Here is a 23,326-nt window from a genome sequence, read left to right on the forward strand (position 1 = left end):
TTCACTTCTCAGAAGAGGGTCTCTCGATTATTTCTTTCCTTCAGACTAATCGGCCTTATGACCTCTTTGATCAGGTTGCTCGTTCAGCATGAATGTCATGGAAATTTCACACTGTCTTTATGGAAGTAAATCTGGACTATCAAAAATATCTTCCATTCTGATTCCTCTGCTCTGGGTTTCAGTCCAATTCATTTGCCAACCGTGGTCCCTGCTTTGTACCCAAGTTTGATGATTAAACATTCTTGGCCTGAAATTTTTCATGGGACAGGAGTTATCCAAAACCCCCCAAAGAATAACTGTTTGAAACTTTTGTTCTTTTTCTTACAATATGGAAATAATTATTGTGGCCACATGATACACTGAGGATCAGATCATGCACACAACTTACAACAGAATACTTTGTACTCACCCCAACCAGCAAGGCAGAGCTTCAGCAAGTAGCATTTAATGTAAGTGTTAAACACTCTGACCAGCATGATGTACAGATGAAATGCTTCAAATCCCATCCATGTAAAGCTGCAAATCAGTGAATAATGCAGCAAGACAGCCATGACTTTACAGAGACCATCGGTGCTACTGGAACTGAGCCATGTGTTGCTTAAGAAGGTCACATTGAGAAGAAACAGAGCAGCACTGAGATTGATGTGTATCTGGATGGAAACATCCTTTTGTCTTTCTCTAAATGGGGAAAGACGCCTAGAGGTAAAAAAAGTTTTAGAGAAATGATGCAAACTGATAATATTACATAGACTTGGCTTTTGAAGACTTCCCCTATCTAGGGAGGCAGAAAGCAGACATGCTCATGGTTATATTCATTTCTGTAGCTCTCATTTCCTGGAACAGGTCACTTGCCTGATGCCAGAGGCAATAGTTTGAGGACCAACTCTGCATGAAGCATGGCTGAGCAGGAGGTTCTCCCATTATAAACCCATGCTATTGATATATAGGGAGGATTTACAGCTTGTGAAATTAATCTGTTTGGCCGCGTTATGAACACATCTTCCTCAGCCATCAAGTCCTGGAGTGGGATTTGAAGCCAGAGGTGGGGATATTGCTCACTGCACCACACAATATCTTAATATAACATACTGAATTACAAAATTGGCTCATATCTTGGCTATAGATTTCTCAAAATAAATACATTTCAAACAGAAGTAAGCATTGTTTAATGCACCTGCTGTGTAAATTATACGAGCTCAATCCTGAAAGAATAATTTCATAGAATCATAGAATCCCTAAATGCAGATGGAGGCTATTCGGCCCATCGAGTCTGCATGACCCTCTGAAAGAGCACCCTACCTAGGCCCACTCAACGCAAATCTGTAACCCCACTTAAACCTTTGGACACAAACGGGCAATTTAGCATGACCAATCCACGTAAACTGCACATCTTTGGACTGTGGGAGGAAACCGGGGCACCCGGGGAGAAAATGCAAACTCCACAGAGACACGGGGAGAAAGTGCAAATTCCATACAGAGAGTCACCCGAGGCCGGAATTGAATCCGGGTCCCTGTGCTTTGAGGCAGCAGTGCTAACCACTGTGCCATCCTTAATTTGTTCTGTATTTTGATTGCACAGCCAGTTCTTTTGGAATGAACCCAACATGAAATTATAGCATTGATGCCAGATGAACTCATACCTGAGCAAAAAATGGATGATTAAAGTAATTGCTGTGAAAATGGCAGAAAGACCACAACCAATCTGTGTGATATATGTCAGCGATTTCAATATCTTCTCATCCAAGGGTTGGCTCCTATCGAGTTGCTTTAAAGAAGAATAGGATAAGCATTATTATGGTGAATGTTAGTTTTTATTTTAAATGAGTTGCACTCTCTTCTTCCGATGTATTTTTTCCCTAACCCTTGCTGGTGCCCTTGTGATATCTACTCTTCCCCTGCTGAGAGACCACAGCAGGAAGACATGAAGACTTGTCCAAGGCCAAGTCTATTTAAGAAGTCTTACAACACCAGGTTAAAGTCCAACAGGTTTGTTTCAAACACGAGCTTTCGGAGCACTGCTCCTTCCTCCACATCAAGTCTATTCAAAGTTGCTGATAAGGATGCCCACACTTTGGACAATTCTCTCTCCTGATTGGATGCACATGGCCTCACACAATCCCCACAATGACATGTCTGAGATCAGACAATTGGCACCAGAAGATTGTGGGTGGTGGAAGACACTGTTTAGTTTTCTATTGTACAGCTTTATGTCTTTTGTAATTTATTCTGGGGTTTCTGGGCAAAGCCAACATTCATTGCCTATCCTTCATTGCCCCGTGCAACTGAAAGATTCACTCAGGCACTTCAGGTGTCAGTTAACAGACAACCACATTGGTGTATGCTTGGAGTGGCATAAAGTACAGTCCAGGTAAGGAAGACAAATTTCCTGAATTCCCTAAAGAACATCAGTCAACCAGGTATAATGATAAATGGGAATGAAGGCCCATGAATAATGTCACAAGCCTGTTGCAAAGGGCAAATGATACATCAGAATTTATAGTACGAAAATGTAGGGACGCGATTCAGCGGACTCGAGTTAAAGTCCGATGAACGGCGTGTTTAGTGGTGTATTTCTTGGCGCTATTAAACAGCATTTGCCCTTTTTCTGGACCTCTCGGAAATTCTGTCCGCCGAGGCCGCACTTAGAGAGATTTCCTGCTGAATCGCGTCAGCAGGAAAGGCTCCTCGCACATGGGGGGACCATTTTCGAAGGCTTCCCTGATCTTACCTCGCCTTTTTCAGGCCCTACCCCCCCCAATTTTGTGGCACATTAACCCCCCCCCAACCTTGGGGAGGCCCCAGGGAACTTCCCCTTTACTTGGCAAGACCACCCTCTCCGGCTAGACTCCTGGCAGTGCTAATGAGGCACCCTGGCACTGCCAGCTTGTCTCTGAACACCTGAGTGTCTCCAATGGCCTGGGAGACCACCCCAGGCGTCCTTACAAGTGGTACATGTTTGTATGGACCAATACTAAACAACAACCTGGTGAGGTCTCCCAGGCGCGGCCGGTGACTGCCGGAATCCAGATGAATCCAGCATCCGGCTATTTAAATATTCAGATCTGGAGGTGAGATCCAGCTTGCGCCGAGTGGAACGAGTCAGGTGACTTGCAATTGACCTGGCACCCGGTGCAGATCCCGATTTTGGGCTCACCTGCGATTCACCTGTTGCGTCCAGATTCACGCCGGCTGCAACGGAGTCACTGAATCACGCCCTCAATGTAAAACCAGAAGTGCATACTTTGTGCAAGGCCTTGATCTGGCCACATCGAGATTATTGTGTTAGCCTTGGCTCCCTCAGAAAGTAGAGAAAATCAAGTCCCTGAAAGAGGTTCAGTGGAGAGCTGTTTGATTGACATGAGGTCTGGGAACTCCTCAAGATTGGAGCAAATTGAGCAAGCTGGGCATTTTTTACTTTGGAAAAGTGTGGACTTTAATGGGAGGGTTGGAGTTTGCTCAATGCTGCTCCCACTCTGCCACTTTAACTTTAATGGAGTTGGGGGAGAAACAACATTTGTGCACATAAATGGGGTTTCCGCCACATTTCTGGAAAAGTTATGGTAGCAGAACAGGAGCAGATTTGATCGAATTCCCAGCCACTTTCTTCACAATCATACAGAGATAGGCAGGGGGAAAATGGGGCGTGGAGATGGTGATTTGGAGGGGGCACATCAGTACAAGTTATAAAGGCAGAGATTTAGGTCAGATACTTGGAAACAATTCTGTTCACAAGTCATCAGTATCTGGTATAAATCACCAGCCCGCATGGTGAGTGTGTGATTTGCTGCAGACATTCCCAAGGGAGCTGGATTCTGCATGTAGAAAACATCTCCAGTTGTCCAAGGTGAGTGGATTAACAGGGTCGTGCCACCAATTGTCATTGTCTCATGGGACTTGCGTTTAGTCAGTGGGAGTCGGGGAGAAACTTCCCAAAGTCTTTTTCATCCCTAAATTAGGATTTTATCTTCATTTTTTGTGCTTCCTTGAGGCGGTTGTGTAGTCATGGGCGGAAAGCGATTGTTTGGGGTGGGGGGAATGGATTTAATGCTGTGAGCAGTGCACCCCATCTTGGGATGGGCCCAGCTTAATTTGGTCTTTTTTATCCCATTTTGTATCTGTATGTCGAATGAAAGATTATTGCTGCTAAGTTTTGCTGTTGATGCACGATCAATTGTACAAAGACTAAGGTTCGATACAACTGTGGCTTTGTTGCAGTAAGATGTGTGGCCTCCCACAGCCAGCTGGCGAAATGGCTGCCGAATAGAGGAAACGCATATTTATACAGCAGGCAGGAGCTACCGGCGAACCTGCAGTACAGGTCCTACCTTACATCACCTAATAAAGGTGAAACAGTGGTTTACCACATTCACCCCCTGTTAAAAATGAGTCCGGCGGGAGTGGTACAGAACTATATACAGTAGTGAATTTATGTACAGTGTTTTGTCGGGAAAAAAAAATGTCCTTTGAAAGTCCGGTGCCGGTTGGAGATTCAACCGGTCTGGTGCCTTGACGTTCCGCTGGGAGCGACGGAGCGGTGGCGGGGATGTCGATGCTGGCCTGATGTTGGATGAGTCCAGGAATGTGCCGAGATCCTCTTCATCCTCTGGCGTGGGCAGCGGAAGGAGGGATGGTCCTGGTTGGGATAATGTTGGGAGCGCTGGGCGAGGAGAGGGTGGGGCCGGGCCGGAGAAGTGTGTATGGGTGGAACCTGCTGGTACCAGGTCCCTGAGGGAGACAGTATCTTGGCGGCCGTTGGGGTATGCCACATAGGCATACTGGGGGTTGGCATGGAGCAAGTGCACCCTATCCACCAATGGGTCCGCCTTGTGGAGTCGGTCGTGACTACGGAGCAAGACCGGTCCTGGAGCTGCGAGCCAGGTCAGGAGTGACACCCCGGATATGGACTTCCTGGGGAAAGGCAAAAAGACATTCATGGGGTGTGTTATTCGTAGTGGTGCACAGTAGTGACCGGATGGAGTGTAGGGCATAAGGGAGGCCCTCCTGCCAGCGAGAGGCTGGGAGGCTCCTGGACCATAGGGCCAGTTGGATGGCCCTCCATACCGTCCCGTTCTCCCTCTCTACCTGCCTGATTCCCCGGGGATTATAGCTGGTCGTCCTGTTGGAGGCGATACCCCTGCTGAGCAGGAACTGACGCAACTCGTCACTCATGAATGAGGATCCCCTGTCACTGTGGATGTAGGCGGGGAAATCGAACAGAGCAAAGATTGTGTTCAAGGCTTTGATGAAGGTGACAGATGTCATATCGGGGTATGGGATGGCGAAAGGGAATCTAGAGTACTCATCGACCACACTGAAAATATACGTGTTTCGGTCGGTGGAGGGGAGGGGCTCTTTGAAATCCACGCTGAGGCGTTCAAAGGGGTGGGAGGCCTTCACCAGGTGCGCACGGTCTGGCCGGTAGAAGTGCGACTTGCACTCCGCACAGACCTGGCAGTCCCTGGTGACTGTCCATACTTCCTCGACGAAGTAGGGCAGATTGCGAACCTTGACAAGATGTACAATCGTGGGAGCCCCGGGTGACAAAGGCTGTCATGTAGGGCCCGGAGTCGGTCTACTTGTGCGCTGGCACATGTACCTCGGGATAGGGCGTCTGGGGGCTCGTTGAGTTTCCTGGGGCGATACAAAAACTCGTAATTATAGGTGGAGAGCTCGATTCTCCACCGCACGATTTTATCGTTTTTCATCTTGCCCCGCTGCGTGTTGTTAAACATGAAGGCTATCGACCATTGGTCAGTGAGGAGAGTGAATCTCCTGCCGGCTAGGTAATGCCACCAATGCCGTACAGCTTCAACGATAGCTTGGGCCTCTTTCGACGGACGAGTGCCGAATTTCTGAGGCATGAAGGGTGCGGGAAAAGAATGCCACGGGTCTGCCTACCTGATTGAGGGTGGCAGCAAGTGCGACGTCTGATGCATCGCTTTCTACTTGGAAGGGCAGTGTCTAGTCTACTGCGTGCATCCCGACCTTGGCTATATCAGCTCTGATACGGGCGAAGGCCTGTTGTATCTCGGCCGTAAGAGGAAAGTAGGTGGACTGAATGAGTGGGCGGGCCTTGTCCGCATAGTTTGCGACCCACTGGGCATAGTAGGAGAAGAACCCCAGGCAGCGTTTGAGGGCCTTGGGGCAGTGGGGGAGGGGAAGCTCCTTGAAGGGGCGCATGCGGTTGGGATCGGGCCCCAGAACTCCGTTCTGGACAACATAGCCGAGGATTGCTAGGCGGGTTGTGCTGAACACGCACTTCTCCTTGTTGTAGGTGAGGTTGAGGAGAATGGCGGTGTGGAGGAATTTCGCAAGGTTGGCGGCGTGGGCCTGCTGATCGTGGCCGCAAATGGTGACGTTGTCTAGGTATGGGAAGGTGGCCCGCAAACCGTACCGGTCGACCATTCGGTCCACCTCCCTTTGGAAGACTGAGACCCCGTTAGTGACGCCGAAGGAAACCCTGAGGAAGTGATAGAGATGACCATCCACCTCAAAAATAGTGTATGGACGGTCCGATTTACGAATGGGGAGCTGGTGGTAGGCGGATTTGAGGTCTATCTTTGAGAAGACCCAGGACTGTGCAATCTGATTGACCATATCAGATATGCGTGGGAGGGGGTACGCGTCGAGCTGCGTGCACCAATTGATGGTCTAGCTGTAGTCCACAACCATTCTGTGTTTCTCCCCAGTTTTAATGACTACCACTTGAGCTCTTCAGGGGCTGTTGCTGGCCTCGATGATGCCTTCCCGAAGCAACCGCTGGACCTGATGAAGGTCCTGTCCTGGGTGCTGTACCGTCTGATCCTGGTGGCAACGAGTTTGCAATCTGCAGTTAGATTGGCAAAGAGGGAGGGTGGGTCGACCTTTAGGGTCGCAAGGCCGCACCCAGTGAGGGGTGGTAGGGGCCCGCCGAATTTGAGGGTAAGGCTCTGGAGATTGCACTGGAAGTCCAGGCCTAGTAGTAGTGTAGCGCAGAGATTAGGAAGGATGTAGAGGCGGAAGCCGCTGAATTCTACGCTCTGGACCATGAGAGTGGCCGTACAGAACCCCCGGATTGCGATGGAATGGGATCCGGAGGCCAGGGAGATTCTTTGATTGGCGGGGTGGACAGCGAGGGAGCAGTGCCTTACAGTATCCAGGTGGATGAAGCTTTCGGTGCTCCCGGAGTCCAGCACGCAAGAAGCCACGTGACCGTTGATTCTCACACTGGTCGAAGCGGTGGCCACGTTGTGCGGACGTGACTGGTCGATCGTCACTGAGGCGAGCTGCGGTCGGTCGTCGTGGCATCAGAAGATCGAGAGCGTGGGGGGCCCAGGTCGTGGAACGCTGTCGGCGTCCATGCCCCGTGGGGAAGACAAGATGGCAGCGCCTGAAGATCATGCAGGGGACAAAATGGCAGCACCCATGCACCGCACGTTGCGGGGGCTGGTCAAGATGGCGGCACCCATGGGCCGCACGTGGACTGAGGGGGGGAAGATGGCGGCGCCCACTGGCCGCACGTGGCCCCGGGAGGTGAAGATGGCGGCGCCCACTGGCTGCGCGTGTTCCGGGGAGGTGAAGATGGTGGCGCCCACTGGCCGCGCATTGTCCAGGGTGAAGATGGCGGCACCCATTGTGTGTAGGTCAGGGGGGGGGGTGCGATAGCGGCGACTGCGCGGGCCTGGCACACCGCGGTGAAGTGCCCCTTTTTGCCGCAAACCTTGCATATGGCAGTGCGGGCCGGGCAGCGTGGTGGGGGTGCTTCTGCTGACCACAGAAGTAACATCGGGGACCCCCGAGGTGTGCGGCTTGGCGTGTGGCACAGGCGTACTAGCTGGGTAAAGCTCCGGCTGGGGAGGCCGTCTGTGGGGTCCACGAGGGATAGGAGGGGTGGACCACGCGGCCGGAGGAGTAGGCCTGAGCATTACGTGAGGCAACCGTCATGGAGAGTGCTAGCTTTTTAGTCTCAACTAGGTCGAGCATGGCCCCTTCTAGAAGGCTTTGGCGTATGAGGTCCGACCCAATCCCCGTTACAAACGCATCGCGCATAAGAAGGTTGGAATGATCGGTGGCCGTAACGGCCTGACAGTCAGAGTCCCAGATGAGTGGGATTAGGGCCCACCAGAAGTCCTCTATGGACTCACCAGGGAGTTGAGAGCAAGTGGCGAGTACGTGCCTGGCGAAGAGTGTGTTCGTTTTCTGTGCGTAGTTTTCTTTGAGGAGCACCATGGCGTCTGCGTAGGTCGGGGCATCCTGGATCAGCGGAAACCTTGAGTACAGGATCTGTATCTTCTGAGCCTCCAATGGAGGGGTGGTCGCTGAGTTGATCTCGGCCTCGATGCAAGCTAGCCAGTGATTAAAGTCCTTTTTGGTGTCACTTGAGTGCGGATCCAGATGCAGGCGATCTGGTTTGATTTGGAGGTCCATCTTTTAGAAAATCTTACTGCAATAAATTGATGCACGATCAATTGTACAAAGACTAAGGTTGGATACAACTGTGGCTTTATTGCAGTAGGATGTATGGCCTCCCACAGCAGTTGGTGAAATGGCTGCTGAATAGAGGACATGCATATTTATGGCAGGCAGGGGCTACCGGCGAACCTGTAGTACAGGTCCAACCTTACATCACCAGATACAGGTGTAACAGTGGTTTACCACAGCTGTTCACAGCCAAACTAGAGTGAGATGAAAGACACAACATTGCATTCTATTGTACCTACCAGTAAGACAGCAAAGAAAGTCAGATGATAGCATCGGCAGATGACTTGATGGTCTGTATTTTCAGTTGTACACCCAGAGTCATTCCAGTGACCCCTAGCTGTATTCCCTGCAATGGAAAGTTACTAACTGAGAAACTGCTCCGTGGCTGCAACATGATTGAAATATTTGAAAGAAGTGATTCCCTTTCTTACCATATTGTTCTACTTCCCAGAAGACACATTTTGGAATGGACTTTCCCTAAAATGGAAAAGATTGACAAGAATTCTTTACTGCCCTTAACATAAATAGTTCCTTTTAACAGAATTGAGAAACTAAAATAATGTCCTTACCGATAATGATTTGTTAAACTCAATTGTCACAGGGTCTGTCAGATTATCAATGCTTAAATTTCCCACTTGAATTCCAACAACATTATTTAAAATCGTGCTCTGATTTTGATCCTGCAAAGGCACAAATATAGATTTTACCAGAATTTCTATTGAAGAGCAAAGGAAAAATTGTCATGGACCTCTCAGAGTGGACAGACTCCAGGCAGTTATAGTGATACTTTCAAAGCATTGTTGGGATATTGTCGGCCATGAGCATTGATTGGGAGACAGATGTCTGAAACTAGAGGGGAGGGAGGGACAAAAATGTTGAATCCTCTAATCCTGTTTGGTGAGTGCAACTGCAATGCTGAAGGCTGGGTCTTCGAGAAGGAGTTGGAGACGTAGAGAAGGGGTTGGAGACATAGACACAGCTCAGAGTAGATACAACACTCCTTCCTTTACACACCATACTAGTTACTGATTCACAGCCATGCACACTTCAGCAATTTCATGTCAAATGTTTGACAAAGGCTGCTGGTCAATGAGTTGACTGAAGATACTGGCATTACATATTTCCTTTTTTATGGGTTGAAATTGGGCTCTACAGCACCCATTGTTTGGCCATTTTGAGGACTCTGAAATTACGAAAATATATCTGTGATGTGCACATTCACTTCCAACAGAAAGAGCAAGAGCCACCATCTTCATAAAAGAGTTGTTTTTACCTAATCACTGCCAGCAACATACAGAGCTGGTAAATCATGTTGTCAGTCAGTGTGTAGTACTGATTTGACATCAGCACTGCCATTTTAGAGCTCCACACACCGGTGTACACCACAGCCAGAATTTCCCAGTCTCTCCTGTGGGAGGATTTCCTGAGGCAGAGGCAGCTCGCCATTGGCAGTTTAGGATCTTCCAATCTGCTGAAGTCAATGGCAATTTGCATGGCCCGCCCATCCAGACGCCAGGGAACCTGCATCTGGAGTGACTTCGGATGGACTGAAAGAAGTTATGAGAAGAGGGAGGAGGAGGAAAGGGATTTCAGAAGGAGGCCATAATCTACAAAGGATGTTTAGGGAGCAATTCTTACCAGAACATCAGTGATGACCAATGCTTGAGACATCTGCACTTGGCTAGAGAGGCCATGCCTGAAATCGCTGCAGTTACAACCCAAATCTCAAAGCGGGGAAAAGACAGCATTGCCTGTGGCCAACAAGGGAACCATGTCTCTCAACTCTTACCTGTCTGCTTTATTTGAACTTGCTGAAAAGTTATACAACATCTTGCAGCACATCACTGTGTGTGGGAGATTACTGAGGCTCTTGATGCAAAGAGAGACAATGACATCTGGGCCCCTCTTGTGGAACAAGCTGAAAGGTTCCATGGATTTCAGGCCTTCCCAGAGTGCAGGGTGCCATTGAATGCACAGATATCGCTTTGCATACACCGCATTCAAATTTCTGCCGTTTACCTGAACTTAAGTGTCCTTCTGCTCCACAGGAGGTTTCTGTCCTTCCTGATCTTGCCATAGGACCCTTTGTTACGGTGTGACAGGTGTATCTCTCTCATTTTGTGTCTAGTGTGTGGCCACAGGTAGCATCTCTTTCAGATGAATGTCCTTTATCCTGTCAGCATTCATTCCATGGCAGTCCTCAGTGCCAGCTGCTATTTCAACCATCCTAGCAAAACAAAGGCTGGCTACAGAGCAACAAGGCATAACAACCCCCCCCCCCCCCCCCCCCCCCCCCCCCCCGTGGTCTGCCTCATGATTCCATTCTGGAATGCCCACACACGTGCACCGCAGGAGAGAATCATGCTGTCTCTCCTGTAGAGCAGGCATTTGATGTCCTGCAGTGTTCCACTGTCTGAACTGTTCTCCAGGAGCCCTGCAGTACTCAGCTGAGCAGGTCTCAGGATTTCTCCTGGCCTGTCGTATATGCTGCACAACCTCGTCATCATGAAGCCTTGACCCTAGCTATCAAACGGAGAGCTGAGGAACAGGGCTGTGTGAAGGAGGAGCAGGAAGAGGAAGAAGAGAGGAGACTGTGATCTAGGTGGACCCTTACTGTCTATCTGTATGTGAACAAATAATTCACCATCAATACCAGTAACCTCAACCTAAATCCTAATTCGCAAACAGTTCCAGATTCCTCATCTCTTCTCCATCACTGCTCATCAGGTTGTCCAGGCAACAGAAAAGGCCCTGGCAGAGTGGCAGGTGTGGAAGCGCAAAAAGAAAGTCATCCTGAGAGAGAGTGGGCAGGTTCATACCCCCCTAACTATTGAAGGTGAGAACACTGCATAGCTAATCTTCCTGGAATCAAACTTCACCCTGATTCCTCAATCTCTTCTGATTGACTAGCTGCAGATAGTGTGAATGTGCACTCTTTCCTCTCCCCTCACTACAACCCAATACTTGTCCCTTTTTCATTTCAGATATCCAAAACAGCCCAGACAGTGCAGGAAGAGCAATAAGGCAGGAAAGGTGAAGACACACCATCACTCAGTTTCCCATTCACAGACACCAGCTCAGGCACTGACACCGCGAGCACTTCACAGGATGGGGCAGAAGCAGCATCTGCACCTGGTGACACACTGGGCACAAGTGCACTGCAGCCAGGGCAGGGGGAGGGCATGGCACAGGTAACACCCCTGCGCGACATATCGACGGCCTCAGGACATTGCCTGAGGCCTGCCCCCCGATGCACCGCCCCCGACTGGCCAAGTTCCCGATGGCGGGGTCGCTCATGGTCCCATCAGTCAGGAACTTGGCGTGGCGTCTGAGGACTCAGAACAGCAGCGCCACAATCGGGGGAGGGCCGATCTATGGGCAGAAGGAACTCTAGCAGGGGCGGGGGGGGGGGCACTGTGGGGGTTGGCCCGGGGCACGTGAGTCGGCTAAAGGGTGATGGAACCATCAATTCTATCGACACGTGCTTGTAGGATTAGAATAGCGGTTTTAATATACTTACAACAGAGCCAGCCTGTTAGCCGTTGAACTTTCGGTGAACTGGCTGGCTGACTCTGTGGCACGGATCTTTATACAGCAGCTCCAGGGGGAGGAGTTCTGGGCGGAGCCAAGGGGGGAGCCCAGTACAAACTCTCGAGTACTCCCAGAGCTACTCCCCCTAGTGGTCAGGTAGTGCAACTGCACTTACAATATCGGTACATATATATACTGGGAACAGAGTGACATTGGTAACTTATAATACCGTGTGAATCTCATTCACCACAAAGGGGAGGCACTATTTCACGGGCCGGGTTTGCGAGCGGCTGCCGCCATGTATGACGGCGCACCGCTGCAGGCCGCCGCCGTGCACATGCGTGGCAACGGACCCGGCAATACTCCGGACTGTATCGGATACTCGAGCCGGGTGCTCTACCTTGCCCAGCCAAACGGAGTTTCGGAGGCCGTTTTACGTCATTTGTTTGGGCGTAAAATGCCACTGTTCCCATGGGACAGGGACATAGCATCAAAATCAGAGAATCCAGCCCAACATCTCATCACACACTTTGAGAAGAGCAGTTGTGATTATATTACCTGGAACAGTTGTGTATTCTTGAATATAAGGAAAATGATTCGAAGAGCAGTAGTGTTATACTTGTTGATGTTAACATTGTCCACGAGAGTTGACGGCAACTTGATCCGTAGTTCCGAGATGGAGATATTCTCCTGGATTTTATATTTAACAAAAAGAAATGTAAATGATTTGGTAATTTGATAATAATTTGCAAGGATATTTCACTTCTTACGTTCACGAGTAACATGTTCAAAGAGTCTGGCCGGGATTCTCCGAGCTTCCACATCAAAATCGAGCTCGGCGCGGGGGCGGAAAATGGAGCATCAGACCAGCGAAGCTTTTGCCCGATTCTCCGGCCACCAGAGAATCGCCGCCAATCACGAGCGCAGTACTGAGGGAGTGTGGCATGTGGCACCATCAGAGGGTCAGTACTGAGGGAGTGTGGCATGTGGCACCGTCAGAGGGTCAGTACTGAGGGAGTGTGGCATGTGGCACCGTCAGAGGGTCAGTACTGAGGGAGTGTGGCACCGTCAGACGGTCAGTATTGAGGGAGTGTGGCACCGTCAGACGGTCAGTATTGAGGGAGTGTGACACTGTCAGAGGGTTAGTATTGAGGGAGTGTGGCACCGTCAGGGGCTCAGTACTGAGGGAGTGTGGCACTGTCAGAGGGTTAGTGCTGAGGGAGTGTGGCATGTGGCACTGTCAGAGGGTCAGTACTGAGGGAGTGTGGCACGTGGCACCGTCAGGGGCTCAGTCCTGAGGGAGTGTGGCACGTGGCACCGTCAGGGGCTCAGTATTGAGGGAGTGGTTCACCTGAGATGTTAAGCCGAGGCACCACCGGCCTGCTGGGTGAATGTAGAAGAAACCAAGGAATGTTTTGAAGATGATCAGGTGGGTTATCCTTCAATTAATATCTCCAAAGCAGATTATCTGGTCTTTTTCACATTGCTGTTTATGGGAGCTTGCTGTGTAGAAATTGATTCTGTGTTTCCTACATTACAACAGATCTATATTTAAAAAGTACTTAATTGACTGTGAATGCTCAGTGACGTCTGGTGGTGCTATTTAAATGCAAATGTTTCTTTTTTCAAATAAGTACTTACGCTTCCTGGAAAATCTGAACACTTACCGTGAAAATTATTAATCAGCCCCCATAGCAACCTGTGTTTTAAAATATAGAGACCGAGAAATGGTTGCGACCATTGCAGTAAACTGAGAGGGGAAGCAGTAAATGGAAGTGAGTGACATCAGAAATGTAACTAATCATTCCAAAGCCATTTGCGGGATTTGTTGATCTCACTGCTGGAATTCCTCTCTGGGAACAGGATTCAAATTTCAAGTGTTGTAGGAGAGAACCTTTGAAGTAATCTTAACCTCACGTGCCAAGTGTGAAATGGATGGAAAACAACTGATTGTTTTACACTCCATTCGATTTAAAATCTTATTCAAATCAGCTCCTTCCTCTCCGCCTTGGAAAACCTGGGGCCAGTGAACAGCCTCAGAATGGCACAGTGACTCGTTTTCTGTCTGCACTAGCCCTTGCTACGATAGAGCGCAATAGCTAGGCCCAATCCCCCGCTCCTATCCCTGTAACCTTGTGGCAATATTAGCATGGCCAATTCACCTAACCTGCACAGGGGGAGATTTGTTAGTGCTCTTTGGGGGGGTTTAAACTAATTCAGCAGGGGCATGGGAACCTGGATTGTAGTTTTGGGGTACGGGAGATTGAGAGTATAGAGGTCAGGAGCACAGATTTGACTTCGCAGGAGGGTGCCAGTGTTCAGGTAGGTGGTTTGAAGTGTGTCTACTTCAATGCCAGGAGTATACGAAATAAGGTCGGGGAACTGGCAGCATGGGTTGGTACCTGGGACTTCGATGTTGTGGCCATTTCAGAGATATGGATAGAGCAGGGACAGGAATGGTTGTTGCAGGTTCCGGGGTTTAGGTGTTTTAGTAAGCTCAGAGAAGGGGGCAAAAGAGGGGGAGGTGTGGCGCTGCTAGTCAAGGACAGTATTACGGTGGCGGAAAGGATGCTAGATGGGGACTCTTCTTCTGAGGTAGTATGGGCTGAGGTTAGAAACAGGAAAGGAGAGGTCACCCTGTTGGGAGTTTTCTATAGGCCACCTAATAGTTCTAGGGATGTAGAGGAAAGGATGGCGAACATGATTCTGGAAAAGAGCGAAAGTAACAGGGTAGTTGTTATGGGAGACTTTAACTTTCCAAATATTGACTGGAAAAGATATAGTGCGAGTACATTAGATGGGTCATTCTTTGTACAATGTGTGCAGGAGGGTTTCCTGACACAATATGTTGACAGGCCAACAAGAGGCGAGGCCACACTGGATTTGGTTTTGGGTAATGAACCAGGCCAGGTGTTAGATCTGGAGGTAGGTGAGCACTTTGGAAACAGTGACCACAATTCGGTGACCTTTACGTTAGTGATGGAAAGGGATAAGTATACCCCGCAGGGCAAGAGTTATAGCTGGGGGATGGGCAATTATGATGCCATTAGACATGACTTAGGATGTGTTGGTTGGAGAAGTAGGCTGCAAGGGTTGGGCACACTGGATATGTGGAGCTTGTTCAAGGAACAGCTATTGCATGTTCTTGATAAGTACGTACCAGTCAGGCAGGGAGGAAGGGGTCGAGTGAGGGAACCATGGTTTACCAAAGAAGTGGAATCTCTTGTTAAGAGGAAGAAGGAGGCCTATGTGAAGATGAGGCGTGAAGTTTCAGTTGGGGCGCTTGATAGTTACAAGGAAGCGAGGAAGGATCTAAAGAGAGAGCTGAGACGAGCAAGGAGGGGACATGAGAAGTCTTTGGCAGGTAGGATCAAGGAAAACCCAAAAGCTTTCTACAGGTATGTCAAGAATAAAAGAATGACTAGGGTAAGAGTAGGGCCAGTCAAGGGCAGTGGTGGGAAGTTGTGGGTGGAGGCTGAGGAGATAAGCGAGACACTAAATGAATACTTTTCGTCAGTATTCACTCAAGAAAAGGATAATATTGTGGAGGAGAATGCTGAGACCCAGGCTATTAGAATAGATGGCATTGAGGTGCGTAGGGAAGAAGTGTTGGCAATTCTGGACAAGGTGAAAATAGATAAGTCCCCGGGGCCGGATGGAATTTATCCTAGGATTCTCTGGGAAGCCAGGGAAGAGATTGCTGAGCCTTTGGCTTTGATTTTTAGGTCATCATTGGCTACAGGAATAGTGCCAGAGGACTGGAGGATAGCAAATGTGGTCCCTTTGTTCAAGAAGGGGAGTAGAGATAACCCTGGTAACTATAGGCCGGTGAGCCTAACGTCTGTGGTGGGTAAAGTCTTGGAGAGGATTATAAAAGATACGATTTATAATCATCTAGATAGGAATAATATGATTAGGGATAGTCAGCATGGTTTTGTGAAGGGTAGGTCATGCCTCACAAACCTTATCGAGTTCTTTGAGAAGGTGACTGAACAGGTAGACGAGGGTAGAGCAGTTGATGTGGTGTATATGGATTTCAGTAAAGCGTTTGATAAGGTTCCCCACGGTCGGCTATTGCAGAAAATACAGAGGCTGGGGATTGAGGGTGATTTAGAGATGTGGATCAGAAATTGGCTAGTTGAAAGAAGACAGAGAGTGGTAATTGATGGGAAATGTTCAGAATGGAGTTCAGTTACGAGTGGCGTACCACAAGGATCTGTTCTGGGGTCATTGCTGTTTGTCATTTTTATAAATGACCTAGAGGAGGGCGCAGAAGGATGGGTGAGTAAATTTGCAGACGACACTAAAGTCAGTGGAGTTGTAGACAGTGCGGAAGGATGTTGCAGGTTACAGAGGGACATAGATAAGCTGCAGAGCTGGGCTGACAGGTGGCAAATGGAGTTTAATGTGGAGAAGTGTGAGGTGATTCACTTTGGAAAGAATAACAGGAATGTGGAATATTTGGCTAATGGTAAAATTCTTGGTAGTGTGGATGAGCAGAGGGATCTCGGTGTCCATGTACATAGATCCCTGAAAGTTGCCACCCAGGTTGATAGGGTTGTGAAGAAGGCCTATGGTGTGTTGGCCTTTATTGGTAGAGGGATTGAGTTCCGGAGCCATGAGGTCATGTTGCAGCTGTACAAAACTCTGGTACGTCCGCATTTGGAGTATTGCGTACAGTTCTGGTCGCCTCATTATAGGAAGGATGTGGAAGCTTTGGAACGGGTGCAGAGGAGATTTACCAGGATGTTGCCTGGTATGGAGGGAAAATCTTATGAGGAAAGGCTGATGGACTTGAGGTTGTTTTCGTTAGAGAGAAGGTTAAGAGGTGACTTAATAGAGGCATACAAAATGATCAGAGGGTTAGATAGGGTGGACAGCGAGAGCCTTCTCCCACGGATGGAGGTGGCTAGCACGAGGGGACATAGCCTTAAATTGAGGGGTAATAGATATAGGACAGAGGTCAGAGGTGGGTTTTTTACGCAAAGAGTGGTGAGGCCATGGAATGCCCTACCTGCAACAGTAGTGAACTCGCCAACATTGAGGGCATTAAAAAATTTATTGGATAAGCATATGGATGATAATGGCATAGTGTAGGTTAGATGGCCTTTAGTTTTTTTTCCATGTCGGTGCAACATCGAGGGCCGAAGGGCCTGTACTGCGCTGTATCGTTCTATGTTCTATGTTCTATCTGTGGTCTGTGGGATGGTATCAGAGAACCCAGAGGAAACCCACATAGACACGGGGAGAAAGTGCAAACACCAAACACACAGTCACCTGAGGTCGGAATCGAACCCCAGTCCCTGGTGCTGTGAGGCAGCAGTGCTAACCACTGTGCCACGGTGCTGCCCTTAGCTAATGTCTAGATGTGGGAAGAGACGTCTCTGGGGTGAGGGGTTAGGGCGGGAGAGAGGATGTGGAAGTTGCTGGGATGTGCCGGTGATGGTATAGCACGAGGCAAGTGAACATTACTCACTCAAATTGGGAGCAATAATGAAAAGAAACTGCAGTACGATGACGAGTGATAGGGGGCAGCATGGCCATACAGGTACTCCTGATACCAGGGGCAGGATTCTCCTTTGGGAGGCTTAAAGGCCGGGATTCTCCCCTACCCGGCGGTGCGGGGGGGTCCCGGTGTATTGGAGTGGCGTCAACCACTCCGGCGTCGGGCCTCCCCAAAGGTGCGGAATTCTCCGCACCTTTAGGGGCCAATCCCTCACATTGAGGGGCTAGGTCAGTGCCGGGGTGGTTGCTGCTCTGCCGACCGGCGCGAACGGCCTCTGGCGCCCCGCCAGCCGGGGCCGAAAGGCTTTTGCCGGCCGGTGGAAGTCCGCGCATGCGCCGATGCGTCAGTGGCTGCTGACGTCATACCGGCGCATGCGCAGGGGAGGGGGGTCTCTTCCACCCCCGCCATGGTGAAGGCCATGGAGGGGCGGAAGAAAAAGAGTGCCCCCACGGCACAGGCCCGCCTGCCGATCGGCGGGTCCCAATCGCGGGCCAGGCCACCGTGGGGGCACCCCCCGGGGTCAGATCGCCCCACGCCCCCCCCCCCCCCCCCCCAGGACCCCGGAGCCCGCCCGCGCCGCCAATCCCGCCGGCACCAGAGGTGTTTTGATCCCCACCGGCGGGACTGGCCTGCCAGCGGCGGGACTTTGGCTCATCGGGGGCCGGAGAATCGGCACGTGGGGCCCGCCGACCGGCGCGGGGGGCCCGCCGACCGTCGCAGCGCAATTCCCGCCCCCACCGATTCCCGGGTGGCGGAGAATTCAGGCCACGGCGGTGGCGGGATTGACGCCATCCCCGGGCGATTCTCCGATCCCCCAGGGGGTCGGCGAATTCCGCCCAAGGTCTCCCATTGAATTTGAATCATGGGAAATTTGTGCTCCTTGACCTGCTGGTGTCTGAGTCGCTGGGGCCAGGATTCATATTAAAAGCCTGACACGCTGGAGCAGCTTTTCCACGCGTCACTCACCACAGACCGTCAATCCAGCCAAGAAGATGGCTGAACACAGACCAGCTCCCAGGTTCCGGGACTTGGAGATCGACAGAATGCTGGATGTCATTGAGGAGAGGAGGGACATCTTCTTCCCCAGGGTGGGCAAAGTCTCAAGTCCGCAATACTCAACAACACCTGGGATAAGGTGGCCGAAGTTGTCAGTCCTGGCCAACTGACCAGGAGGACCAGCAGGCAGAGCTGAAAGAGGTACGGCCTCCTTAGGGCAGCTTGCTTGAGTCCTCACTTGTAAGCCCCTGGCATCACTCAATCCCTCACTCCTGACATCATCCCCCAATTCCCAAGTGGTTAACAACACCCCACCTGCCTGCATCTCCCTGACAACCCACCCTCCACGAAACCCGAACATATGTGTTGTCTCTTTGACCTGCAGCCTTGCATTCACATACCACCAGCTACAGACCACCATAGAACTCATGCCGCATAGTGTCCTTTCTGCATCCCCAAGGATAAAGCGGGCCATAATCACCAGGAACAACAGAAGACAGGAGGAAACATCCCAGATATTCATGTCCCTTCAGGGGATAGGACCCGACAACCCAGGGGGGAGATTGAGGCGAGGACAGTGGCTGAGACGGGGGTCGGCATGCGTCAAACCAGTGAGGGTCCAATGTAACGCAGATGTCCCTATAGCAAGTGAGTCACCCCTCTCCCACAGACCAGTCCTTCCCAGGATCTCACCCCATGTTTTTGTCTTGCAAGATCATCAGACGAGGCCGGACTGTCCAGGTTCGCAGCCCCCGGCCCGATCCCCAGCATACCCCAGGGCACCGCTCTGGAGACGACACCGACGTCTCAGTACTGCTTTCACCTTCACCATCCACCATTCACCTCAGTGGGGAATATTGGCAATGAGGTTCCTGGGTCACCCTCTGGTGAACATCACACACATGCTGCAGCACATCAAGTGCAGACAGGGATTCCCCGGGGAGTGGACAGTTGGAGGGCTGCCCGATCCCAGGGAACAACTATTCCCAGACAGGTGTTGCGCTTCTTGAAAATATAATCCTGTCACTGGTGCAGATGCAGAAGCACAGCCAGAATCGACAGGAGGTGTGTCAGCAACTTTCCACCGCCTGCAAGTCCAGCTGGAGGAGTCAACCACCTTCAGGCGCAGGAGATGGTGCTGGCAATATGTGGTACCCAGGCCAGCACGGAAAGGGTGGCATCCACTAGGGAAGGCCTGGGACAGAACATCAGAGCTATGTGTCAGGATGTCCAAGACCTGGGCACCCTGTGCTGTCCACCCTGTGCTGAGATACAGGACAAGAGAGCCCAGACACAGGCAGACATGTCCCGAGCCACATGGACATTGCTATGTCGCTGCAGAGCTTGGCCCATTTACAAAGTGTCCTGGCAGAGGGCATCAAAAGCAGTGGTTCAGTGCTGATTGACCTTGGTCAATGATAAAATCATAGAATATCTACAGTTCAGAAGGTGGCCATTTGGCCCATCTGGCCTGTACCGACCCACCGAGAGATCCCTGTATCTGGATCCAATCCCCGACACTATCCCCATAGCCCAACCTTGGTGTACGTCCCTGGACACCAAGGGCAATTTATAACATGGCCAATCCACCTAGCCTGCACATCTTTACACTGTGGGAGGAAACCGGAGCACCCGGAGGAAATCCACGCAGACACGGGGAGAATGTACAAACTCCTCACAGACAGTGACCCAAGGCTGGAATTGAACCTACATCCCTGGTGCTGTGAGGCAGCAGTGCTAACCACTGTGCCACCGTGCTGCCCAGAGGGACATGTCACAGGTACAGAGGTACATGACTGAGGTTATGAGGGACATGACACACTCACTGAAGGGCATGTCTCAGTCTCAGTGCTCCATGGCTGAGGGCATCGACAGCATGGTTCAAATGAGGGCCAGCCTCCGAGACGGACAGTACCAGGTGATGGTGGTGCCTCTGGAGCTCTCCCCAGCCTCACTTCCGTCCCATGGAGTAGCCCGGAAGCCAGAGATCTCCCAGAGTGAGGAGGAAGAGATGTGGCCCATACCAGCTCCTCTTGCAGGAGAGGCACTGGAACATCTCAATGTTTTCGAACCCCCCCCCTCCCGCACCAGACACTGCAGCATCTTATGGGCAGCAGGCAGAGCAGGTTGACATGCCGTCCCCTGTGACACCCGAACGTTAGCTGGGCCCTCCAGAGGGCGAAAGCCAAGGGCATCAGAGGGCGAGGCAAGCAGCAGGCCGCTTCCACCTCTGTTCAGCAGTCTGGGTTAAAACCTAGAAGAAGCGTCAGGCCACAAAAGGCAGATGACACTTAAGATAGTTAGGGGGAAGGGAACACTTATTGTAAATACACAAAATTAAACACTTTTACCCCTGCACAGTCTGATCTGCCTCTACCCTCATCTCACTGGTGTGAAGGATGGGTTGGAGTGAGTGTTGTCCAGTGGCCGGGTGGTCTTTGGGGGGGGGGGTGGATGCAGGGCATCCATGACACATGAATGTGTCGCATGGTTATACCTTTACTGATAAGTGGCAGGGCATGGGGGCAGCATTGTGAGCCTGCCTTGTATGATAGCATGCCCAGTGAATGAGCGCTAACCGCTCACTATCTCCTCCAATCCCAATCCACCAGCCCACCACAAATCCCACCAGGAAATTTGGTCCGGAGAGAAGGAATTGGCAGTGCACATGCAGGGATCACCCGGGCAGACAGTGCTATGTTATCTTGAAGGCAGGAGGCAGACAATCAGGTGAACAAGATCTCTTTTCACAGAAGGTCGACATCATCCTCCATCCCATGGACAGGAGCCGCTGATACTGCCAACGCAGGGCCAACACCCTCGTGATGCTGGGAGGACCCTTGGAAGCTGAGGGGGAACTGCAGTAGTGGGAAGGAGTGGAAGGCTGGGGACAAGGAAGGAGTGAAGGACTGAGGGAGAGGGAAGGGATGGAAGGACTGAGGGAGAGGGAAGGGATGGAAGGACTGAGGGAGAGGGAAGGGGGTGGAAGGACTGAGGGAGAGGGAAGGGGGTGGAAGGACTGAGGGAGAGGGAAGGGATGGAAGGACTGAGGGAGAGGGAAGGGGTGGAAGGACTGAGGGAGAGGGAAGGGATGGAAGGACTGAGGGAGAGGGAAGGGATGGAAGGACTGAGGGAGAGGGAAGGGATGGAAGGACTGAGGGAGAGGGAAGGGGTTGGAAGGGCTGAGGGAGAGGGAAGGGATGGAAGGACTGAGGGAGAGGGAAGGGATGGAAGGACTGAGGGAGAGGGAAGGGGTGGAAGGACTGAGGGAGAGGGAAGGGATGGAAGGACTGAGGGAGAGGGAAGGGATGGGAGGACTGAGGGAGAGGGAAGGGATGGAAGGACTGAGGGAGAGGGAAGGGATGGAAGGACTGAGGGAGAGGGAAGGGGTGAGAGGTTCAGAGGAAGGTGGATTCTGTGTGGAGTGGGGGGAGGGCAGTGAGAGATGGGACAGGTGGAGCTGCCGGTGGCCAGGCCTCCTAGTTGGTAAATTGGGAGACGATGAGGTTGACCCATGTGCGACGGTCCTGGACCACATGTTGAGCGCCCTGTCCTGCCAGCCAAGCTCCAATACTGGGTCCTCCTGGACACCATATCGACCGATGAGACATGCCTCCTCTGCCAGCATGTCGCCCCGCCGCTGCGCAATGCTATGAAGGATGCAGCAGGCTAGCACAATGCTTGAGACCCTCCTGGGGCTATATTGGAGCTTCCCATCAGATCATTCCAGGCATTGGAAGCGTTATACTGGTTTGGGTCCTCCGCACAGGTATCATTAGGCATGACCTCAGCGGGTAACCGATGTCGCTCAAAAGCTAACCCCTCACCCGAGGGAGCACCTCATAGGTGCCAGGAACCGATGAGTGCACCATGATGTATGCATCATGCACGCTACCTGGATATCGGGCGCAGATGTGCATGATGGTCGCAAGCCAACTGCACATTCATAGATTGGAATCCCTTCCTATTGATGAAAGGCACCCCTTGTTGATGTAGTCCGATTCCTGGATGCAAAGGGCATATGTTCAAGGTGACCGACATCTTGACAGCCACCAGTAGCAGGTGTCCTCCTCCAAACCCCCACAGTGCCATCTGGCACAGGTGATGCATGGTCTCCCTGTTGCAGCGGCAGATCCTCAAAGGACACTCACCGACGGTACACACGTGGCCTTGTGCGGCGCCTCCTTCGCACCTCCTCCTTGGCCTGTTGGGCAAACAGCACTCGAGCCTCACCGGCTGGCCCCTGCTCTTCTGGGGCAGGCTCCTCTTGTGCATGGTCATCCCTGCTGACCCAGGCGTTCTTGCTGCCGTGCATCTGCAACAGCACCAGTGGTCAGGTAGATTACAAGCTGTATTCCAAAATTCATTCTTTGCACGGGGGCTTGGACAGAGGATGTGACCAAGATGAGTATTCCCTTGACCATGACATACTACCAGGTTACATGGTCACCTTGAGTTGTACTGCTGCACCACCCTCAACATGTCCCCCGCAACCCGGCCCATTCGAGATGATATCGTCCGCACTGCACCCCTGACGCCATCAGTGACTGGCACCTGGCCTCTATCCTCATCACCCATCCCAACAGGGGTACCGGTGGCTGCCACAACCGATGTTACCAAAAGGCTCTGTGACCCCTGTCCTGTTTCCCCAGTCAGGTCTACTGTGTGTCTCCTCACTGCGTGGGCCGTGTGTTATCCTGCCAGCAGGGTTGCAATTGGTTGTGGTGGAGATGGTCATATTGTGCAGCCAGTTGTCTCCATGCTAAGATCCTGGTTTGTTCACTTACAAAGCTGTATGTTCTCTGATCACTTCAACTACAAAGACCTCGCCAT

The 23,326-nt window shown here is 51.3% G+C and overlaps 1 protein-coding gene across 1 annotated transcript in view; it reads right to left on the reverse strand.

The window, feature by feature from the left end:
* The window catches only part of LOC119970890 (adhesion G-protein coupled receptor G2-like), a 75,002-nt gene that overhangs the window by 11,899 nt on the left and 39,777 nt on the right, over positions 1-23,326 (reverse strand). The window contains exons 6-11 of the mRNA XM_038805998.1: positions 12,550-12,681; positions 9,030-9,140; positions 8,892-8,937; positions 8,700-8,806; positions 1,641-1,765; positions 410-696 (exon numbers count right to left, since the gene is read on the reverse strand). Coding sequence (XP_038661926.1) covers positions 410-696; positions 1,641-1,765; positions 8,700-8,806; positions 8,892-8,937; positions 9,030-9,140; positions 12,550-12,681 — 808 coding nt within the window. The remainder of the gene's footprint in view (positions 1-409; positions 697-1,640; positions 1,766-8,699; positions 8,807-8,891; positions 8,938-9,029; positions 9,141-12,549; positions 12,682-23,326) is intronic.

Source organism: Scyliorhinus canicula, chromosome 9 (assembly GCF_902713615.1).
Source record: "Scyliorhinus canicula chromosome 9, sScyCan1.1, whole genome shotgun sequence".
NCBI classification, from domain to species: Eukaryota; Metazoa; Chordata; class Chondrichthyes; order Carcharhiniformes; family Scyliorhinidae; genus Scyliorhinus; species Scyliorhinus canicula.